Below are 19,582 nucleotides of genomic sequence, written 5' to 3'. Positions count from 1 at the left end.
ATGATTGTCTTCTGGACAACTGTCAGATCAGCAGTCTTCCCCATGATTGTGTAGCCTAGTGAACCAAACTGAGAGACCATTTTGAAGGCTCAGGAAACCTCTGCAGGTGTTTTGAGTTGATTAGCTGATTGGCATGTCACCATATTCTAATATGTTGAGATAGTGAATTGGTGGGTTTTTGTTAAATGTGAGCCAAAATCATCACAATTAAAAGAACCAAAGACTTAAACTACTTCAGTCTGTGTGCACTGGATTTATTTAATACACGAGTTTCGAATTTGGGTTGAATTACGGAAATAAATTAACTTTTCCACAACATTCTAATTTATTGAGATGCACCTATATTTATATATTCTGTGGAAGGCGTAGGACCAAGAAATGTTCAACCTATCAAAATGTTCAGTCAACACATTACGATAGACTGTCGTACCTGCCTGTCAACATAATGTATTTGCATACCTCTGCGCACCCTGTTCACACAGACAGCATACATCATCGGTGCGTTCATGTACGCTGTGCAGGCAGAGAGAGAATGGCAGACAAACATCAACAACCTGATCTTCCTTGCTGGTATTGTAATGCTTTTACTAACTGTACTATAAAGTGTTCCAATGGTTAATGACATATGATGTTGTAACGGCCACTAGAGCATTTACGGTAGTTTTGTGGCAGACTGACAACTGTGCATGTGCATAACGGGTGTCTGTATGTTCTGGAAGAGTGAAGAGATGACTCACTCTACCGACATCTGTCTCTCTTTATTTTATTTCCTTTCTGTTTGTGACCTGAGTTAAATTCATGCTTGTGTACATTTTTCCTCATATGATGTCCATGTATGTGGATGAGTGTGTTGTTGCGTGAGGCATTTTATTAAACTCAGGGAAAATCTTCTCGTCTCACGTGCATTATTAGCACCACACAGTTTTTCTATCTGGGCTGTTGAACATTTCAACTCGGTCTTACAATGTATTGTAGTAATTTTATCTCTGGTCGTCCGGTCTGTGTGTGTAGATGCATTCAGGGGGCATGGATTTGGATGGCAATTTGAAGGGAGGGTGGGATGTTCACTTTCTGTGCTATCAGGCTAAAGTTAGCATTTTCCAAGATCTACTTTTGCACCTTTAAAGGATCTAGAATATGGTCATGCTGAATAAGGCATAAGCATGTGATTTTGAAGTCCTAATAAACAGCCAATATGCTAATAATATGCATGCTAATAAACAACAATTTAATAGTGAATAGTGTTCTCTAACCTGAAGTGTTACCTCTTTTCCTATCAGATTATTTTTCTGAACTGCATTCTTACCATCTGTTGATCACAAAGCTCCAACATATGAAGCTAAAGCATAGCAAATCAAGAGCCACTTGTCAAAATGCTCTGAGGTTCTGGTGTGGTGTTACTAGTGGTTAATGGTCAGATGAAAAATTGCGAATCCCAGGATCCAGATTGTACTTCTTATGCATGATACTGACTTAATCTATGCTCATCCTTACACCAGGAAGAGGATCCAAAAGAGCTCAGATGGAGTTTGTTGGGTGGAAACATGAATGTAGAGTCCAAAATACGACATTGATTGGTTTAATCCTCTTTGGAATTGTCTGGTGTCTTCAAAGTAGCAAAAAGCAAGCAAATTTGTAGTTAACATCTTCAAAAATGTTCTTACCTCCATGTTTTCCTAGCACCTTTTAGGTGGCTGGCAGAGAGTAGCTGATTTTTGTTTCCAATATTCCCCTGTCTTCAGTTGAGTGTCTTAATCAGCTGTAGTTCGCCAAACCCTGGGGTCTCCATTACTGGACCTGGAGGTCCTAGTCCCATCATACCTGCTTTGAAGTTTCTGGTAATCCTAAAGACCTTAATTACCTTGGTTCAAGTGTGTCTTATTGCATTTGGAGCTAAACTCTACAGGACAGTGGCTCTCCAAGAGCAGCAAGAGGATCTCTGCCCGAACTCCTACTCAGGAATGATCGCGCCAGCTTGACACAGATGGCCTCTTCTGCACTTCTTTCACCACCTGTTCTCCTCATCCAATACCCATACAATGTTTCTTAAACAAGTGGCATTTCCATCTTTGGGACACAAGTACACAGCAGAATCTTCCCCAGATTTTGGGCCCACTTGGAATCATGAAAGGTTTGAGCTGAAAGTTGGAAATGAAGTGCACTTGCTTCTTTTCAAGTATTCTGAGGACATCTTAATCCATCTCTTTAGAGCAGGGTTCAAATCTTGCCCTGGAGGGCCAATGCCCTGCAGAGTTTAGCTCGAACCCTGATCAAACATGCCTGAGCAAGCTCATCAAAGACTTCAGGATCCCTAGAAAATCACAGGTCTTCCACAGAACATGGTCTTCCATTCCAATGGAACAAAGGCTTCAGATGGGGAATCAGCCTGAAGGTTAAGCAAGGCTAAAAGTGAAAGGCATTACCACAGGCAGGAATCCTCTTTGGTCCTGCTGTCACCTCATCCTTTATTTACTTTGTGCAGACATTTTACCACATGCTGCTCTGAAATACAACCACCACTCTTTAACACTGGACTACAGCAACAACCTCATTAACTAAGTTACTCCAAAAGAGATTCTGCAGAATAAAAGCGGTAAAAGCGACCAATGCACAAACATCATGGGAGGTGCTTCAGAAGCAAGCAAGTCTGAAGTCCAGGCATAGCAACCACCCCTGCCAAGTTATCCTGGCAGTCAACATCCTTAGAGACAAATGGGGCCTATTCAAAACAAGGGTTAAATAATGGGGTGTTAAAGAGTGCAGTATTGTCTTCCTGATCATGGCTGACTTACTTAATCTCTCTCCCTTGATGTTGGATTTTAGGTTGGACATGGATCCTGGATCAGCCTCCTGGTACAACATTCCCAACAATCAACTGAGGCCCCAACCTTTTCCTTCTATTCAATTAAAACCATAATCAACATCTAAAATCTGAGAGAAATTATGGTTGATAATGTTCCAGCCACTAACCGCAATCCATACGTTAACTGTGAAATCTAACAGCCATCTTGTTTTAGCACCAAAAAGATGATAACGTGGGAATACTTACATTTGGCATGAACCACACAACAGCTAAATTAAACAAATGGAAGATAAGAGACATTTTCTTTTTTTTTAGCAGTAAGTGTGACAATACAAATACTACTTGCCAAACCTGGTGTGCTTCAACCTGTGCAAATATCCCATGAACCTTCCCTAAAATGTATTTTTCTGTCTGTCCTCAACTGCCCTTGTGAAATCCATCCTTGGATTTGCTCATCCATAAATTCATCTGTCTGTTTGCCTTCTATCTGTCACAATATCTGTGCATTTATTAACAGTGGTTGAATTGTAAAATGTAAATCTTGGCATTTCTATTGCCGTCATTTCTCATTCAAACTAATCTTTAAATAAATGTGAGATTTCAGTCATTCAGGAGGGGAATGTTGAGCACTGAATGTTAAATATTTTTAAAATATCAAAAGCATATAATTATGACATTTTTGACTTTTAGTTTACACCCTTGACAAAAAAAAGTGCACTTAATTGTATTGTATACATATTGTATACATATTTTGATGCATTGACTAACATACTAAAACACATGTAAACAACTTGTTTTGCTTGTTTTGAAGTCTTTGTTCTCATAAATGAGTACACCCTCTCTGAATAAATACAAAAGACAAATTTACTTAATGATCACTAACATAATTTGTTGAAAGATGGCAAAATTAAAATGTACAGGGTTAGGACAAAAAATATATGCCAATATTTTCTGTAAAACAGATAAATTACCCAATTTTGTTTAGGATTTTGTTTTGTTTTAGGCTTGCAGAAATGAGTACACCCTAGATTTAATTCAGCAAATATTATAATATTCAGCAAAAAGTATAATATTCTAGTACTTAATATGTCCTCCTCGTCTAAGTACACTGCTCTGGCCCTTCTTGGCACTGAGTGTACAAGTTCATGACAAATTTTCACATCTATCCTGTTTAACTCCTGGAGGACGACCTTTTTAAATGGCCTGGTCTTTAATGGGGAGTTTTGCTCAGCTCGTCTCTACAGAATCTCCTACTGCCGCTCAAGAGTGTTAAGACTGAGTGAAATACATGTCCATGAAATACATGTCCATGTCCTGAAGGATCTTCTTGGTCATGCTGAAAAAATGCCCAACAATGCAGGTAGCATCTTTTTTCAAGTTTTTGTATTACACCACACAGTAGTGTGTGAATTGATGACAGCATTGACAAAGCACAACTCCCTCAGACCTTCAGCACTCATACATCCCAATGTAAGAGCTTTACTATCACTGAAATGTCACTGTGGGAACCAGGCACTTCTCACTGTACTCCTCCTCCAGCAACACCAGAACATTTCGGATGTTTTTGGATCCGAAATGATTGACTTTGTCTCTTGAGACCAGAGTATGGATTCCCAAAAGTCTGTATTTTGTTTGAAGAGGTTAAATGAGTTTATTGTGCTTTGGCTACAGTAGGTAATTCTAGTGGTGACAACAACCATGCATGTCCCTTCTGCAGGCTGCGTCGTACTCTGTGAGATAAAGTGTTACTCTTTTCATAGCTTTTGTCGGCTCTGAGACATTTGCATGGTATTTTTTCCTGCTCTTTTTCTATCAAAAAGTCACTCATCACTAAATGAAAACTTAAAGTGAAGACCTGATTATTTCAGGAGCCTTGTCACAAGTCCAATGTTTTTGAAAGTCGGTGTTACTTCTGCTATATTTTCATACTTAAAACAATACTTTGGTATTCCTCTTGTACCATTGTTCTCTTTTATGCTAAGAAATAAGTCACCTGGCAGTTCTCTTCCAAGTGGTTCCTTTGTTGTCAGCATTAAGTCTGAGTGTGATTCAGTGGGCTATAAAACACTTTTAATTGTCAGGAAATTACTTGTCTTTAAGGGTTTTGGTTCAATATACTTACCTGTTGATCAAAAATTGCCTTAAACCTACACTTTTTTTTTTCTTTCAGGAGGGTGTACTCATTTTTGCAAGACAACATTTTATCACTTTGACAAGAAAATCTTATCTTTCTAAATAATTTTGCAGGCTTGTTGGAACATCTCCAAAGAACCCTTCTTCTAAGTACAGAGTAATTGCTGAATTTGTTAAGTTTTAGAGGGGGAGTACTCATTTATGCTGTGCACTGTATATTTAAATGCATTTTTATGACAAATGTGTAATTACAAATACATTACACACACTGTTAGAATAAACTGTACTTGTTTTTACAAGAGGATTCAATCACACCTTTTGTCATTTAAAAATCAGCTCTTATTGGAGAGATCTGTACATTTCTAAGCTGCACTTTAGCAGGGTACATCAGTTAATACTTAGAGTTGTCTTTTTGATATCTTGGCAAAGGATTTTGCAAAGTTTCAGGTGTTTTTCAACAGAGTGTTGCATACTGTCTAAAAGAACAACTTTAATACAGACTAACAAACATAAAAACACCCATACATCTCACATCCCACACAGTACGTAACATTTAATAAAGCAGAATTATACATTGAGGGTTATTAACTGAACCTAAGCAAACAGCAAATTCATTTTTGAAACATCTAAGCAAGAAAACATGACATTGCTTGATAAATGTGACTTGACTTAATCAGTGCTCTTAAGTATCAGAGAACTTGAAATTTAATTTTAATGCTTTAATAAATCTACCTTTTATACTTGTGTTATTAGAAAGAACATCTGATCAAAGAAACACATACACAGGAAAACACACAGCAGATTCATATTTGTACAGACTTAAACCATGTCTACATTGGAAGTGACCAAGGTTTGATCTACGCTGTCACAGTGAAACATCCTAGGAGGTCATGCACCACATCAGTCGTGTTCACTAACCAGAGACCAGGTTATTTACCCAATAAAATAGGTGAATAACTTTGTAGCCTACTGTATTTATTTATGTGTTATTGCATATGCTACTGTAGAATGTTTACACACAACACAATAATTGACAGAACCATATATATATTTTTTCCTATTGCAAATATATAAAAATATAATTTTTCATTAGTAATATGCATTGCTATGAACTTCATTTGGATATCTTTAAAAGTGATTTTGTCAGTTTGTCAGTATTGGATATCTCAGCCATATATTGTCCTATCCTAACAAACCATACATCAGTGGAAAGCTTATTTACTCAGATGAACAATTCTATCAATTTTTTAAATCTCAATTTAAAAAAAAAAAGATCCTATTTTGTGGTCCAGGGTAACATATGGTTAGAAAATGATTTAGATAATAAAACTAAGAGGCCAGAAACTGGTTTTAATGTAATAGTAAAAACATCTAAAATTCATAGTAATCAACCCATCTGATGATTGGAGCTAATATAAACTTATATTTATAAAAATATAAACATTAAAACTGTCTATAACAGCAAGCAGGTATTTGACATGAAGCACATTTGAAAAGTTGACACATCCTGTGCTATACACCTAAAACTCATGGAAGTCCGTTCCTGGCACTGGAGTAAAAAAATAAAAAATAAAACAAGGTAATTGCAACTTTTTATCTCAAAATTCTGTTTTTCTTGCAAAAAACCCTTTTTTTTTTGTCAAAACTGCAACTTTATGTCTCTGAATTGAGTTTATATATAATTCTGAGAAAAAGGCAGAATTTTTTAAGCTAAAAAGTTGCCATTACCTTAATTTAATTTAATGGCCGACTTTTTTTTTTTTTTTTTATTCAGTGGTGAAAACTGGCTTTAATAAGTTTTAGATATATAGAATAGGTGCTTCAAGTCAAATACCTGTCTGCAGTTAATAGACAATTAATTGTTGCACTGCAACAGTTAAGTTACTGTAGCTGCATTTATGCATGCAGTTGCGAGTTATAAAGTGAGATATAGAAATGTGAGATATAAACTCACAATTGTAAGAAAATAGTCTTTTTTTATCAGAATTGGACTTTATAACTCACTCACTTCCAGTGTAGACATCTTTCAGACGTTACAGACCTGTCATATTGTTTTGTGTATTGTGCTTGTTTGGATAGGTAATTTAGGCCTTTTAATAAAGGGGAGAGTGGGGTAAGACGTGCCAAATTGTGGCAAGTTGTCCTCTTATCAGGAGAAATGAGAGGTAAAAAAAAATAAATGAATATTTGAATGTAGTTTAGTGTTCAAAATGTATATAGCATTTAGTGTATATAGCATTTAGTATTTATAACACTAATTCTAATATTTCTAATACTGTATTTAAAGGCTACAGAGCCACTCAGGGGCCAAGATGGGAGGAAAAATATACTGTGTTTCACTGTTTTTGCATTCCCTCACAAAACTGTTGCATTCTCTCACAAAACATTTGCATTGTCTCCCAAATTTATTGCATTGCTGAGAAACTGCACTTTCATTAGTAAAAGCACTGAAATCATTTTGTGACACAAACCTAGTAAAAAAGGTAACAGATTTAAAGTGCATTTATTTTATACTTAGCTCATGTCTATTAATATAATATATAATATATAGCCTCAAAATATGTTTAAAAGTCACTACTGATAAGGACTGTATGATCTTTAAATAATCTGTCTTTAAATGCAAAATATTTAAAGTGTATAGTATACTTGCAATAGTTCCACTTTAGCACAATCAAATATACTTAAGTGAATCTTAAATTAGACTTCAGCACTACTTCCGCACAGTTAAAGGGCATTAAGCACAAAATTAGCTGTCCCAATTTAGCAGACTTTAAATATACTAGTTTAGTATACTAAAAGTACAGTTGCAGGGTATTTTTATTAAGCATATAATATGTACATGTATTTGTAGTGTACTTAACATGAAATAAATATATTCTAAATACCTTTTCGTATATTTATTTATCACTGGGGAAATCACCATGTTCGTAAGAGGCAGAGCTTATAAGTGCTATTTTACTTTTTTAAAATAAATAAATAAGTGGATAATCCAACAGTTGGATAAACTGGTAATCAAACAGATAAAAAAACAAATCAAAATCAAGAACAAATCAAACACTGTTGTCATATGCAGGCAGCTTTATGTGATGAAATATTTCTAAATGTGCTTTCAGAAAATGATGCTCCAGATTTGGAGGACAGTAAAACATCCACCAGTGACACATCTTACCCCACTCTCCACAAACTTGAGATGACCACAGAAAAATATGTGTACAAACTATTCTAAAATCCCACCACTGACTGAGATTGAGAATTATGATAAGAAGATGAGCTCCTTCAATTCAGGTAAATACGTAGAAAAACTTGGAGACTTACCTGAGTCACAGATAGTCAAAGCATTGTTTAAACAGAAACACTAACACTACACTAAACATCAAATCCACAACACAGCACACACACTATGAAATGAGCACCACCACAGCACAAAAACACGTACAGCACGAACACAGATGAAACAAACTGAACCTCACTCACCACTCAGATTCAGCTCTCACGGCACAACATGGAGAGTGTGTGAACATCAACACGTCAGTGCATGCAGAGGTGTCTGGATACAAACGTGTTCACATGATAAAGTGTTTGTGAGTAACACATCAAAACATGTGAAAAGTACACTTAAGAACCCACAGGTAAAACAGGTTCGTTGGACTTGAAGCCTCATTGTATCCTACCCACACTGTGTGTGCAGTCTACGCTATGTTAGAGTGATGTGTTGGTAAATTTTTTTGCCCGTGGACTCTTTTATGTTGTGAGTACACTGAGAAACGCAAAAATAATCCACACATCACAAAAACGGAAACCAAAAAATCTCCAGGTGAAACAAATAATAAACAAAGAAACCAACAACAAAAAAAAAACTTGTCCAGTCTGGACCACTACCACATCTACCGTCACTTAAAAAAAAGCCAGCCCAACACCAAACAGTAATACGAAACTCTCAAATGAAACCACAGTTTTGTTGAACTGAATGTTACATAAAAACTTTATGGTGCCAAAATCAAATTCACAAGAAAAAATGCAGATGAAATTAGAACCACTACACCAAAAACACTAACAACAATGACAGAAGCATATCTAGTGACAGATAATATCCATATACAATATGTATATGTATAGATATAGATATATATGAGAATAGAAATTTGGATATATGTTGCAGATATTTACTGTTTCATCATAGTGCCACACTCCCTGGCCATCCGGCAGCTCAGAGCTCACACTATTGTCCTGATCGATTAGCCAGCGATGAACGACGTGGGCCTAAAAGGACACACGACATAAACACAAGAAGCCATTAAATCTTCACACTCTTGAGGTAAAGAGAGAGAGAACGAGAGACAGATACAGAGAGAGCGACAGGGAGAGAGAGACAGAGCTGGAAGAGAAAAGAGTCCCATCTATCGCTTAACATGAATGAAAAGAGCCTACGCTTGAATTAGTCAGTTCATATAATGAGAGAAGGCAGACAAACATGAAAAAGAGAGGCAGAATGAGAGGAAAGTGCAGCAGAACAAAGAGACACAAACAAACCCACCGGGAAACGGATAGCTTAGAGGACATTTCAGATTGTCAGGTTGGTCTTTAGCTCACAAACATTTCTTAGAAGGAAAAAATTGCATGAGAAAGAGTTGCATTCTCCTTTGCATCACCTTCCTAATATTATTCTACTGTTTTATTGTTTGTTTTTGGAGAAGAAGTGTTGAATTTTCTTCTCCTGCGTCTTGTTCTTCATGCGATCCAGAATGGCAGCATGGCGGAAAGGTTTGTTTGAGCTTTTTGAATTTACATTTCCTTCAGCCTAAGGCTTATTCATTTCAGAAAAGGATTTGCCAAAAATAGAACTTTTTATATTGAAAACAAACTGAGCAAGCCAAGCCCTGATAACACATTACTTTCCATAAAAGTAACTAAGTAATGCAATTAGTTACTTTTTTAGCAACACTGTAATGTGTTACTTTTAAAAGTAACTTCACTGTAAAAAAAAAAAGTTTATTCAACTTGAAATGTTAAATTATACTAAGTGACAACTTAGATATTTGAGTTGAATCAACTTAAAATTTTAAGGCAGCTGGGTTACTTACCCATCCGTTAAGTTTAGCAAACACAAATATCTAAGTTGTTACTTAGTACAACTTAACATTTCAAGTTGACTAAACTTATTTTAGTTGACTGAACTTAAAATTTTAAGGCAGCAGGGTAACAAATGATTGTAAGCTGACTCAACAAATTGTTTTTTATTTTTACAGTGTTCCCCAACACTGACTGACAGCATCTAAAAGATAAATAAATTTACGTATGAACAACTTTACAGATTTACAGAATTTTTGCAAAATTGCAAATCCTTATTTAATTGATCAATACTTAATTAATGGAATTATTCCATTAATTATTAGTCAATATTGTATTCGTGATCAGTCACAGTTATTATTGCTTCGTATTACTACAATATAACAGTCGGATATGAATACGTTGATAAATTGTTTAAGCATTACCTTTGTAGTATTTAAGCTGTGACTACAAAAATGACATCTTCCTTCCAATTCTGTTTTTTATATTGTTGAAAAGTGGTTATGTTCAGGTAATGGATCAAAAATACATCTATAAAGCTGTAACAAATTACTAGATTCAAAGATATTTTACATTTTTAGCTGTTACGTTTTAGATGCTACACAGTATGTTGTCAGAATCTATCCAAATGTACCAAAAAGTATGTTTTTGTAAGTTATATGTTACATATGGATATCTTCGTATAAACGATGAGACCAGACTGATTGATCATATCTGTGTCTGCATGAGTTACTTGTCATTTAGCAGATGTCTGTCATTTGCAGTGTGTTTAGAGTGCATTTATCACCGCAGGCTGGTTGAAATTAAGTAGGATTCCAGCAGTAGCAAACTGAACCTTGTACCATTCATTTACCAGCAGTCAATAGTCGTCAACAAACCCTTTAAATTAAGAAACCCATAGAACATACTGTACATACTGTAAAACAATGGTACCGGGGTAATTAATAAAAGCAAAAATATTTATTGTTGGTGTAATGACTTTTTCTTTGCAGCAGCAAATGTTGCTGTTTTAACCCTAAGTTTGAGAGATTCTGTCAAGCAATGGCAAACGTCATGTTTGAGCGAATCAAAGCATTGCAAAAGCTTCAGAGATGAACCACATAAGAAATAAGCACCAAAAACACCCATAAACTCTTGATCACTTGATTTTACAAAAACTGGGGTGAGTAAATGACAACATAATCTTAATTTTTATGTAAACTAACCTTTAAAATAAAATCCTCAAATTACTTAATAACAGTAGGTATAACAAATAAAAGTAGGTAGTGTGACATTTTTTTTCTTTTGAAAGTGGAATGTTTTTTAATGCTTTTAATCATGCAAAAAGTGTGTATTTTGCTTCTGCTAATGAAGGCTCCATTCTATGACACATCGTAACCTTTATGCAACACACTCACACAGAAAGTCACTCGAAATACCCAAATTCTCTTACGCTGCAGACTGTAGAAAAGGACAGTCACAGTCAGCCAATAAGGTCAACGAGAGAACAGAACATGAGGAAGGGATATGTTGATGTGCCGCTATAAAAGACGGTGGCGGCTTCTCATTCAAATATTATCTGTAGGGTACAAAAAGTAGACAAAAGTAGGAGCTGTTTTTAATTACTTTGATGGCTATGAAGTGTGTAATATCTCCAAGTAGTTTAAGTATCTCAAAATCCCAGGAGAGCCAAATTCACACCATTAGTTGAGCCAGAAGTTGAAAATGTTGGACTGTTCAAACGTCTTATGTTTTTGTACATTTATTTGGTTAGCATCTAGATAAATAAAATGATATTTTTGCCTTTTTAATTTAACCTAGTGTAAAAATGTTGTGAATTTTGTCCAAGACAGAAAGAAAGAGTATAGGGTTTTGAAATTGCTCAGGTTCAGTCAAGTGGTATGTGTTCCATCAAAGAATATCATAGACTATAATTTAGCAAACATACACATTATTTTATCTCATTTTTCAGTTGCTCCATTTTGTTTTCTGTTGTTTTCTTTTTTTTCCTTCTCTGAACCCTGATGAGAGTCAAGCACAACCCACAGAGCTAATGACTGTAATTTTCTTTCTCTAATGTTTTATCATTTCCTTTCATTCATACAAACTTACTGCTGTTCTACAAAAGTGGAACCTGAACCACTCCAAATTAGCACTTTTTGTAAAGAGACAAGAAAAGCAAAATAAAAGTTTAAAAATAACACAAAATGTTAGTGTCTAGACTCCAGAAGGGGACTATAACTATCATGTGAGCTATTTCAGGAGACAGAAACAGAGTCAGCAACACCTGTTCTGCTGAGAACAATACCAACAGCCCTCTGACTCTTATGGACTACCAGTTACACAGACTTCATAAATCATTTCTCCAAGTTAATGCAGTTCACTAATCACCTGCTGTGTGCACCGGTATAGTGCTGTGTTGTGATGGGAACTGTGATTCTTTTCTGTGAACTGATTCTTTTGGACAGTTCGTTTCAATGATTCGATTCACCAGTGAATAATTTATGCAGTTGCACAATAGCAGCACGTATACACAATTATATTATTAAAGCACCCACTATTAATGTGAAACATGGATGTTTTACATGTCTACATCATATAAAGTAAATAAAGTCTTAATTGAAAACCACAAGAAACTATAAAGATAATAAACAAACAAACAAAAAAACTTGCATTCACATATCAACAGCCCAACAGTCTTTGGTCTGAGTCAGAACAAGGAATTGGAGCGCTGAATGGTTTGGCAAAAACCAGCAAAATAGGATCAGTTATGCTCGTATTTTGGTTCATTTAGAGACAGAGTGATTGTCAGACATCCAAAAGTGAGTTTTGATGAACTAACAGACAGCAGAATGCAGAAATGTCTTCTAATGCTTTCTGTAAACGCATTATAATAAATCAGCAATAAACCATTACCACAGCATTAAACATAATTCATCAAGCTGCAATGATAGATAGATAGATAGATAGATAGATAGATAGATAGACAGATACAGATTGAAAACATAGCAAAAAAAGTATTGTAAATACTCTGTTTAATGCAAAATAAATAAATAAATAAATAAATTGCTATTTAGATTTACCTTATTTTTAATTTATATAATTTATTTATATAATTTATTTAGAAAGTACTAACCAAAAATTCAGTTCATTAAGACATTAAACTGTCACTGCACAATTTTTTAAGCATCCAAACCCTGTACTATATAATTTTGTGTAGGGCCCAGAAATAGAATATATTAAAAGGAAACACGCTTTAAGAAAAAAAGCTGTCACTGGTGCAGTATCCTTTCAAAAGTTACTAATATGTATCTTTTCACCCCCAAAGTGTGCATATTTGTACCTTTTAAAAAGGTACTGACCCAGTGACAGCTTTTGTACATCAGAGTGTACATTTTTGAGAGTATTTTTGGTCACACTTTATTTTATAGTCCAGTTCTTGCTATTAACAAACCATTAATACAGCTTTTACCTCAATAAACTCTTAACTTGCTGCTTATTAATAGTTAGGAAGGTAGTTGTTGAGTTCAGGTATTGGGCAGGACTAGGAACGCAGAATATGTTCATGCAGAACAGGTGCTTTATAAGTACCGATACCAATAAACCAGGCAATATGTTAATAATAGGCATGCTAATAAGTAACTAGTTAATAGTGAGTACTGTTCCCTATACTAAAGTGTTATTTTTTTTGGAGAGTGAATATTAGTGAAAGAGTTGATGAAGATGCACAAGGATTTAATAAGATGATGGGGGAGGGGCTCGTCAGATTTCTAATGAATAATTCAGTAGTGGAAGCTGCCAGCTCCATGCAGACTTACTGCATCAGCAAACAGTTCAGAGGTACAGCGAGCTCACAAACAGACGGCAGAGAGCTGATAGAAGTTCCCATCTGCCTTTAGATATTCAAACTTACAAGACTTCAAACAGAGCCCCATTTGTCAAGAGTTTCTCCAAACTGAATATATATATATATATACTGTATATATATATATATATATATATATATATATATATATATATTATAACATCTAAATGAACTGATTTTATTCAAGTCAAAAATACACTGTAAATTTCAATTAGATTAAAACATATTGCCTCAGAAAAAATCTAGTTAATGTTGTTCAGTATATTCAAGCTGCTATTTCTTTTAGTCTGTAATTGGATCCTGAGAACTACTATTAGATCAGTCTGATTTCTGAATGCTTTATTGTAAAAAACTGCTGCAAAAGAATGATTCGTTTACAAATAAGATTGATCCAAATTACCAACTAACGGCTTACTGGAGGAGAGATTATCAGTAGTCTAAACAATCACACAAAGCTATCGTACGGCTTGGACTGTAAGTCACAAGGTACTTTGTTGTTCTTATTGCATTCTTAAAGATGAAAGTGCTCAAACCATTCATGTAATGAAACTTAAATTAAAGGATGTGGACGACTTTCTTTTGCCCCATGGACAAACACTGTAGGTTTGCTGAATACAGAACTTGAGTTTGGTCACTTGGCTATCACCGCTATTATGCTGGTCTAAGCTATTCTTTTTAGACAATCTCAGTGTCAGCAATGTTTATAACTCATTGCTTTCATTATTCCTACAATTACTAAAGACAATATATCAAATATTTAAACAAAAGTTTGGGTTTTTTGTTGTACTTTTATTTAGCAAGGATGCTTTACATTGATCAAAAGTAACAGTAAAGACATTTATAATGTTACAAAAACCATCTGTTTTAAATAAATTCTGTTCTTTTGTACTTACTATGCATCAGAGAATCCTGGGGGGGAAAAAATCACCATTTCAACAAAATTTTAAAGCAGTACAACTAAAAATTCAGCACCTGCTGAAAAATCTAAATCCATTATTCATAATCAAATTATTACGTAAATACATGTTAAAATGCATTAAAATAAATATAAAACTGTGATTTTAAATTTTAAAAAATATATATTCTTCCCAATATTACTGTTTTTTGCAGTATTTTGATCAGTAAATGTAGCCTTGGACTAGATTTCTTTTAAAAACATAGTAGTGTCGAATGGTAGTAATATATATCGGCCATTATATATCCATAGAATTTAATCCATAAAATAAAGAATAATGTGCAACAAGTTTAAAATAAAATTTAATTGTAAAGTAAAACTAAAAATGAAAAACAATAATGTATATTTATCAAGGAAAACTTATAATTTTAGGGGTAATCTTGCACTTAAGCACCACAAATTGTTGTTATATTATTTATGGAACTGCTGACCTTCGTAGATAAACAATAACAATATATGTGCAGTTTATATATAGGACCTACTATATGAGTTCTATAAAAAGAAAGTGTTTACACAGAATTAGCTGTATAATCCAAATAGAGCAGATGGTTCTATTAGAAGAAAAAAAAAGAGTTGCTGACAGAGGATGAGAGGAATTTCCTACAGCAGTAGTTTATGGGTTATCAGTGACTTACAGAGGCGCACGAACCCTCCCCGACACCCTAATCGAGTTCTAGCGTTTTTTTTTTTGTTTTTTGTTTTTTTTACATGAGGGAAGCCCGTCTTTCCCAAACTATTTATATCAGGCAGGGCATTAGCATGATAAAACATTAGCAGAAGAATAGACAGTAACAAAGAACCAATGCACAGATTTTTCAGAGCCTATTTTCATCTTTCCTTCCCATTTTGCATGAGAGGCCTGGGTATTATTCATGTCAGAGCATCATAATTGCCTTTCAGACTACCTTTTGTGCTCGCTCTTGAGTCTTAGCAAATGCTTTCCCAGCCTCGCTGTCTCTCTCACACATGCACTCGCTCTCTTTCTTTTATATTCACACATTGTACACACACAAACACACACATATTTGATAAATGTCTTTATGAACAATTCCAAAACAATATTTTTTTTCTTTAAAGATAGTATAAGTGGCTGACATGACTTTCATTTTAACCCTTATAAAAACTATCTTGTGTACTTTAAATCTCACAAGTATATAAAAAAAAAAAAAAAACACTGTACTTGAAGATAATACAATAATAATGAAATAAAAAGCTGTTTAAGTGTCCACAGAGACACTTTCATGACCCAATTTCTCTATACACTTTAAAAAGTGCACTTTGTAATAATGTTAAATCAAAAGTTTTACCCAAATAGTTATGTTTCCACAATCTTTCACCATGCTTTAAAGATGTATACTTATTTTGACGTGTTGATCAACATACTAAATGTAAAGTACTGGATTATAATTTTAATCGTGCTATTTGATATTACAATTTTAAATTGCAACTTCATTATTATAAAAGTGTCATTACAAATATATATGTGACCCTGGACCACAAAACCAGTCATAAGGGTCAATCTTTTGAAATTGAGATTTATGCATCATCTGGGCGCTGAATAAATAAGCTTTTCATTGATGTATTTGCTGTGATAGAACAATATTTGGCCGATATACAACTATTTGAAAATCTGGAATCTGAGGGTGCAAAAAAATCAAAATATTGAGAAAATCGCCTTTAAAGTTGTCCAAATGAAGTTTTTAACAATGTTTTCAAAGTTTTGATATATTTACAGCAGGAATTTTACAAAATATCTTCATGATAATGAAGATGATCTTTACTTAATTTCCTAATGATTTTTGGCATAAAAGAAAAATTTTAACCCATACAATGTATTTACAAATATAACCCAGCGACTTAAGACTGGTTTTGTGGTCCATCGTCACATATCTATATCTATACCTATATCTATATACTCTTCATTCCAACAATTTCTAAACAAAATGTGTAAAATTCACCATCACGGTGCTAAAGGTGTTATGAGTGTTTGCCAGGGAATTTCAAGGTGTTTTAAGTGTTTAAATGCTTTCTGTGTGGTTTCTAGGGTGTTCCAGGTGGCTGTTAACTCGCTCAAGACAAAAATACCCATCCGGTCTCTGTGATGTTCTGGTCTATAAAGATCAAGTCCCTCATTCAATGTGCATTTCTGAGTTTTGCTCTCTTTTTTCAATCATTTTGTCAAACAGAAAGTGTGAAGTCTTATCACTTAATAGCACAATTCTCCTCAGCTTATTACAAAAATGTACTATAATATATGAGTTACACCATAGTGCATACATTTTGCATTCAAGATAAACAGCAACACAGACAATAATACCTGCATATTCAGTATAATGATGCAAATCACTTTTTTCTGAATAAAATTGTGCAGCCAAACACATCTCTAAGCATTCCTCCGCAGTTCTTTTGACCTTGCTGACACGGCCTGTATGTATATGAAGAGCATTTCTGTCCTAAAGCCCATCCATCAGCTGTTCTCCTCTTACAGTTATTCCCTCCACGGATTACGCACACAACACACACACACACAGACACACGCATACACACATTCGCTTTGCTGTACAACATGAACTTTTTTCACAGTCTAAATCGGATCAAAGTACATAGCATCACATTGCATTGCAGCAGTTTTGGCACCAACTACAAACTTTTGCCAACATGAATTATCACGGTGTTCTTAAAAACTTAGTCAGCATGAAATTGAACTTTACCCTATTTTCTAAATGCATCTTATTGTTTTCAGCAGTGTTGGTTTCAAATATATTTTTTTCCATTGATTTTTCCCATGGTGATTTAAAAAAAAAAAAAAACTCTTTGCTAAAGGGGTCATCGGATGCAAAGTTGACTTTTAAATGTTGTTTGAACATAAATGTGCGTTAGCATTGTATGTACACATCTACCCTATAATGACAAAAATCCACTCAGTGTTTTTTAATTAATTTATAAAAATAATTTCCCCTTTTTCAAATCAGAGGCCCCTCCCGTAATAGTTTGATTGACACTGGCGTCTTACCTTAGACCCGCCCTGAATGAGCTGTAACAGTCCGATCGCCATTGTTTCGAGGCTAGAGCAGGGACGTAGACAAGAATGGCTCCTAAGCGATTGAGGTGTTCTGTGTTGGATGTAATAATGAACATAGTGGTCGTCATTTACTCCCGACATCTGAGCCGCTGAAGATGCAGTGGATTACGTTTATGCATATATCCATCTATGTTCGCGCAAATCATTTGTGATCCAGCTTCACTTACAAGCAGAAGTAAGGGGTTTTTTTATGAATCTTTGCAATCACCTTTTTAAGCCTATGTTGCACATATGTCTGAATTGAATATTTGGACTAATTTAATTATGTTACTAATGCTCTTTTTAATACCTTTATCATGTTTAAATGTATTCAGCAGAATTCTGTGACTGGTAAATAAGTAGAAGAAGTAAATAAACTGGATTTGGAAGCTGTTCTGAAGCAGATACAGTAGTGCACAGACATACTCTCTCTTGTTACATATTGATGCATATTAATGTCCTGTGCGCTGCAGCTATTTTAGACCACTGCAGTGAACACCAACTACATACATGCTTGTCAGCATTTTTCTGGTCACCACTGAGACCATTATCACAACAGACGCTCACGCACACATGTGTGAAACCTTGTACACACCTGAATACGATACAATACCAATGAATATTTACTTCCTGATATATCGAGCCGTTCATGAAACTGACCAGCCAGAGGGATGGATCTGATTACCATGCTGACAAACACAATCAGCAACTTTCAGTGAGCAACCTCCCCCACCACACACACACACACACACACACACACACACACACACACACACTGCAGATAAAATCCTGCCCGAGTTACCAGTCTGACTTCAGATCCATAGATACTGTAGTAACCAAGCTTATCTTTTTTTTAAGTAGGCAATCCTCATTGGCCAAACACCTTTTAGTTAATATAAATGATTTAAACTGCTGGAGAGTCATATACAAACAAGACTTGTTTCTGCAATGTGATCAATAATTCTCCATTTGTAATCAGTTATGTATACATTTGTACACTGTCAGAAAAAAAGGTACAGTTCTGTCGCTGGGGCGGTAACCTAAGGTACAACGTGAAAAGGTACAAATATGTACTTTTAAAGAACTAATATGTACCCTTAAGGTACCAATACCTTTAAGGTACCAATGTGTACTTTCAAAGTACTAAAATGTACCTTTAAGGTACGAATACGTACTGTTTAGGGGTAGGTAAAGTACAAAGATGTACCTTTCCACTTTTGTACCTTAGGGTACCGCCCCAGCAACAGAACTGTACCTTTTTTTCTGAGAGTGTATATGGATGAAACTTAAAAGAAAAAGAAAAAGAAAAAGAAAAAGAAAATAGGAAGTATTACTTGTGCAAAACCGCATTACTTGTGACAATTAAGCAGATTCTCATTTTCAATCTGAAATTCTCATTACTGTAATATATCCAGAAATTCATTACTTGATGATGATGAAGATGATGATTACTGAAAATCAGATATCCTAAAATGTACTGTAAATCAGGGTTTTTAAAATGATGACTTTTTTTTTTTTTGCATTATGACAATGTGAACTTTGTTAACTATCCCTAGGTAAAGTGGAAAAAAATAAAATAAATAAAATACACTGAATAGCATAGAGTAGCAAATATAACTTGAGCTTGGTGAGAAATGTTTTGAGATCTGATTTTGGATTTCAGACTGATGCATTCCTTGTAAAAAAAAAAAAAAAAGTATACTTTAGCTTTTTTTTTTT

The 19,582-nt window shown here is 34.6% G+C and overlaps 1 protein-coding gene across 1 annotated transcript in view; it reads right to left on the bottom strand.

Annotated features, from left to right (window-relative positions):
- ank1a (ankyrin 1, erythrocytic a) overlaps positions 1-19,582 on the bottom strand; it is a 140,518-nt gene that overhangs the window by 88,162 nt on the left and 32,774 nt on the right. Inside the window, exon 2 of the mRNA XM_051109689.1 lies at positions 9,104-9,196. Coding sequence (XP_050965646.1) covers positions 9,104-9,196 — 93 coding nt within the window. The remainder of the gene's footprint in view (positions 1-9,103; positions 9,197-19,582) is intronic.

Source organism: Labeo rohita, chromosome 5 (assembly GCF_022985175.1).
Source record: "Labeo rohita strain BAU-BD-2019 chromosome 5, IGBB_LRoh.1.0, whole genome shotgun sequence".
In the NCBI taxonomy this organism is placed as follows: Eukaryota; Metazoa; Chordata; class Actinopteri; order Cypriniformes; family Cyprinidae; genus Labeo; species Labeo rohita.
Note: the sequence above shows the minus strand (reverse complement) of the source record. Positions and strands in the feature narration are given on the sequence as shown.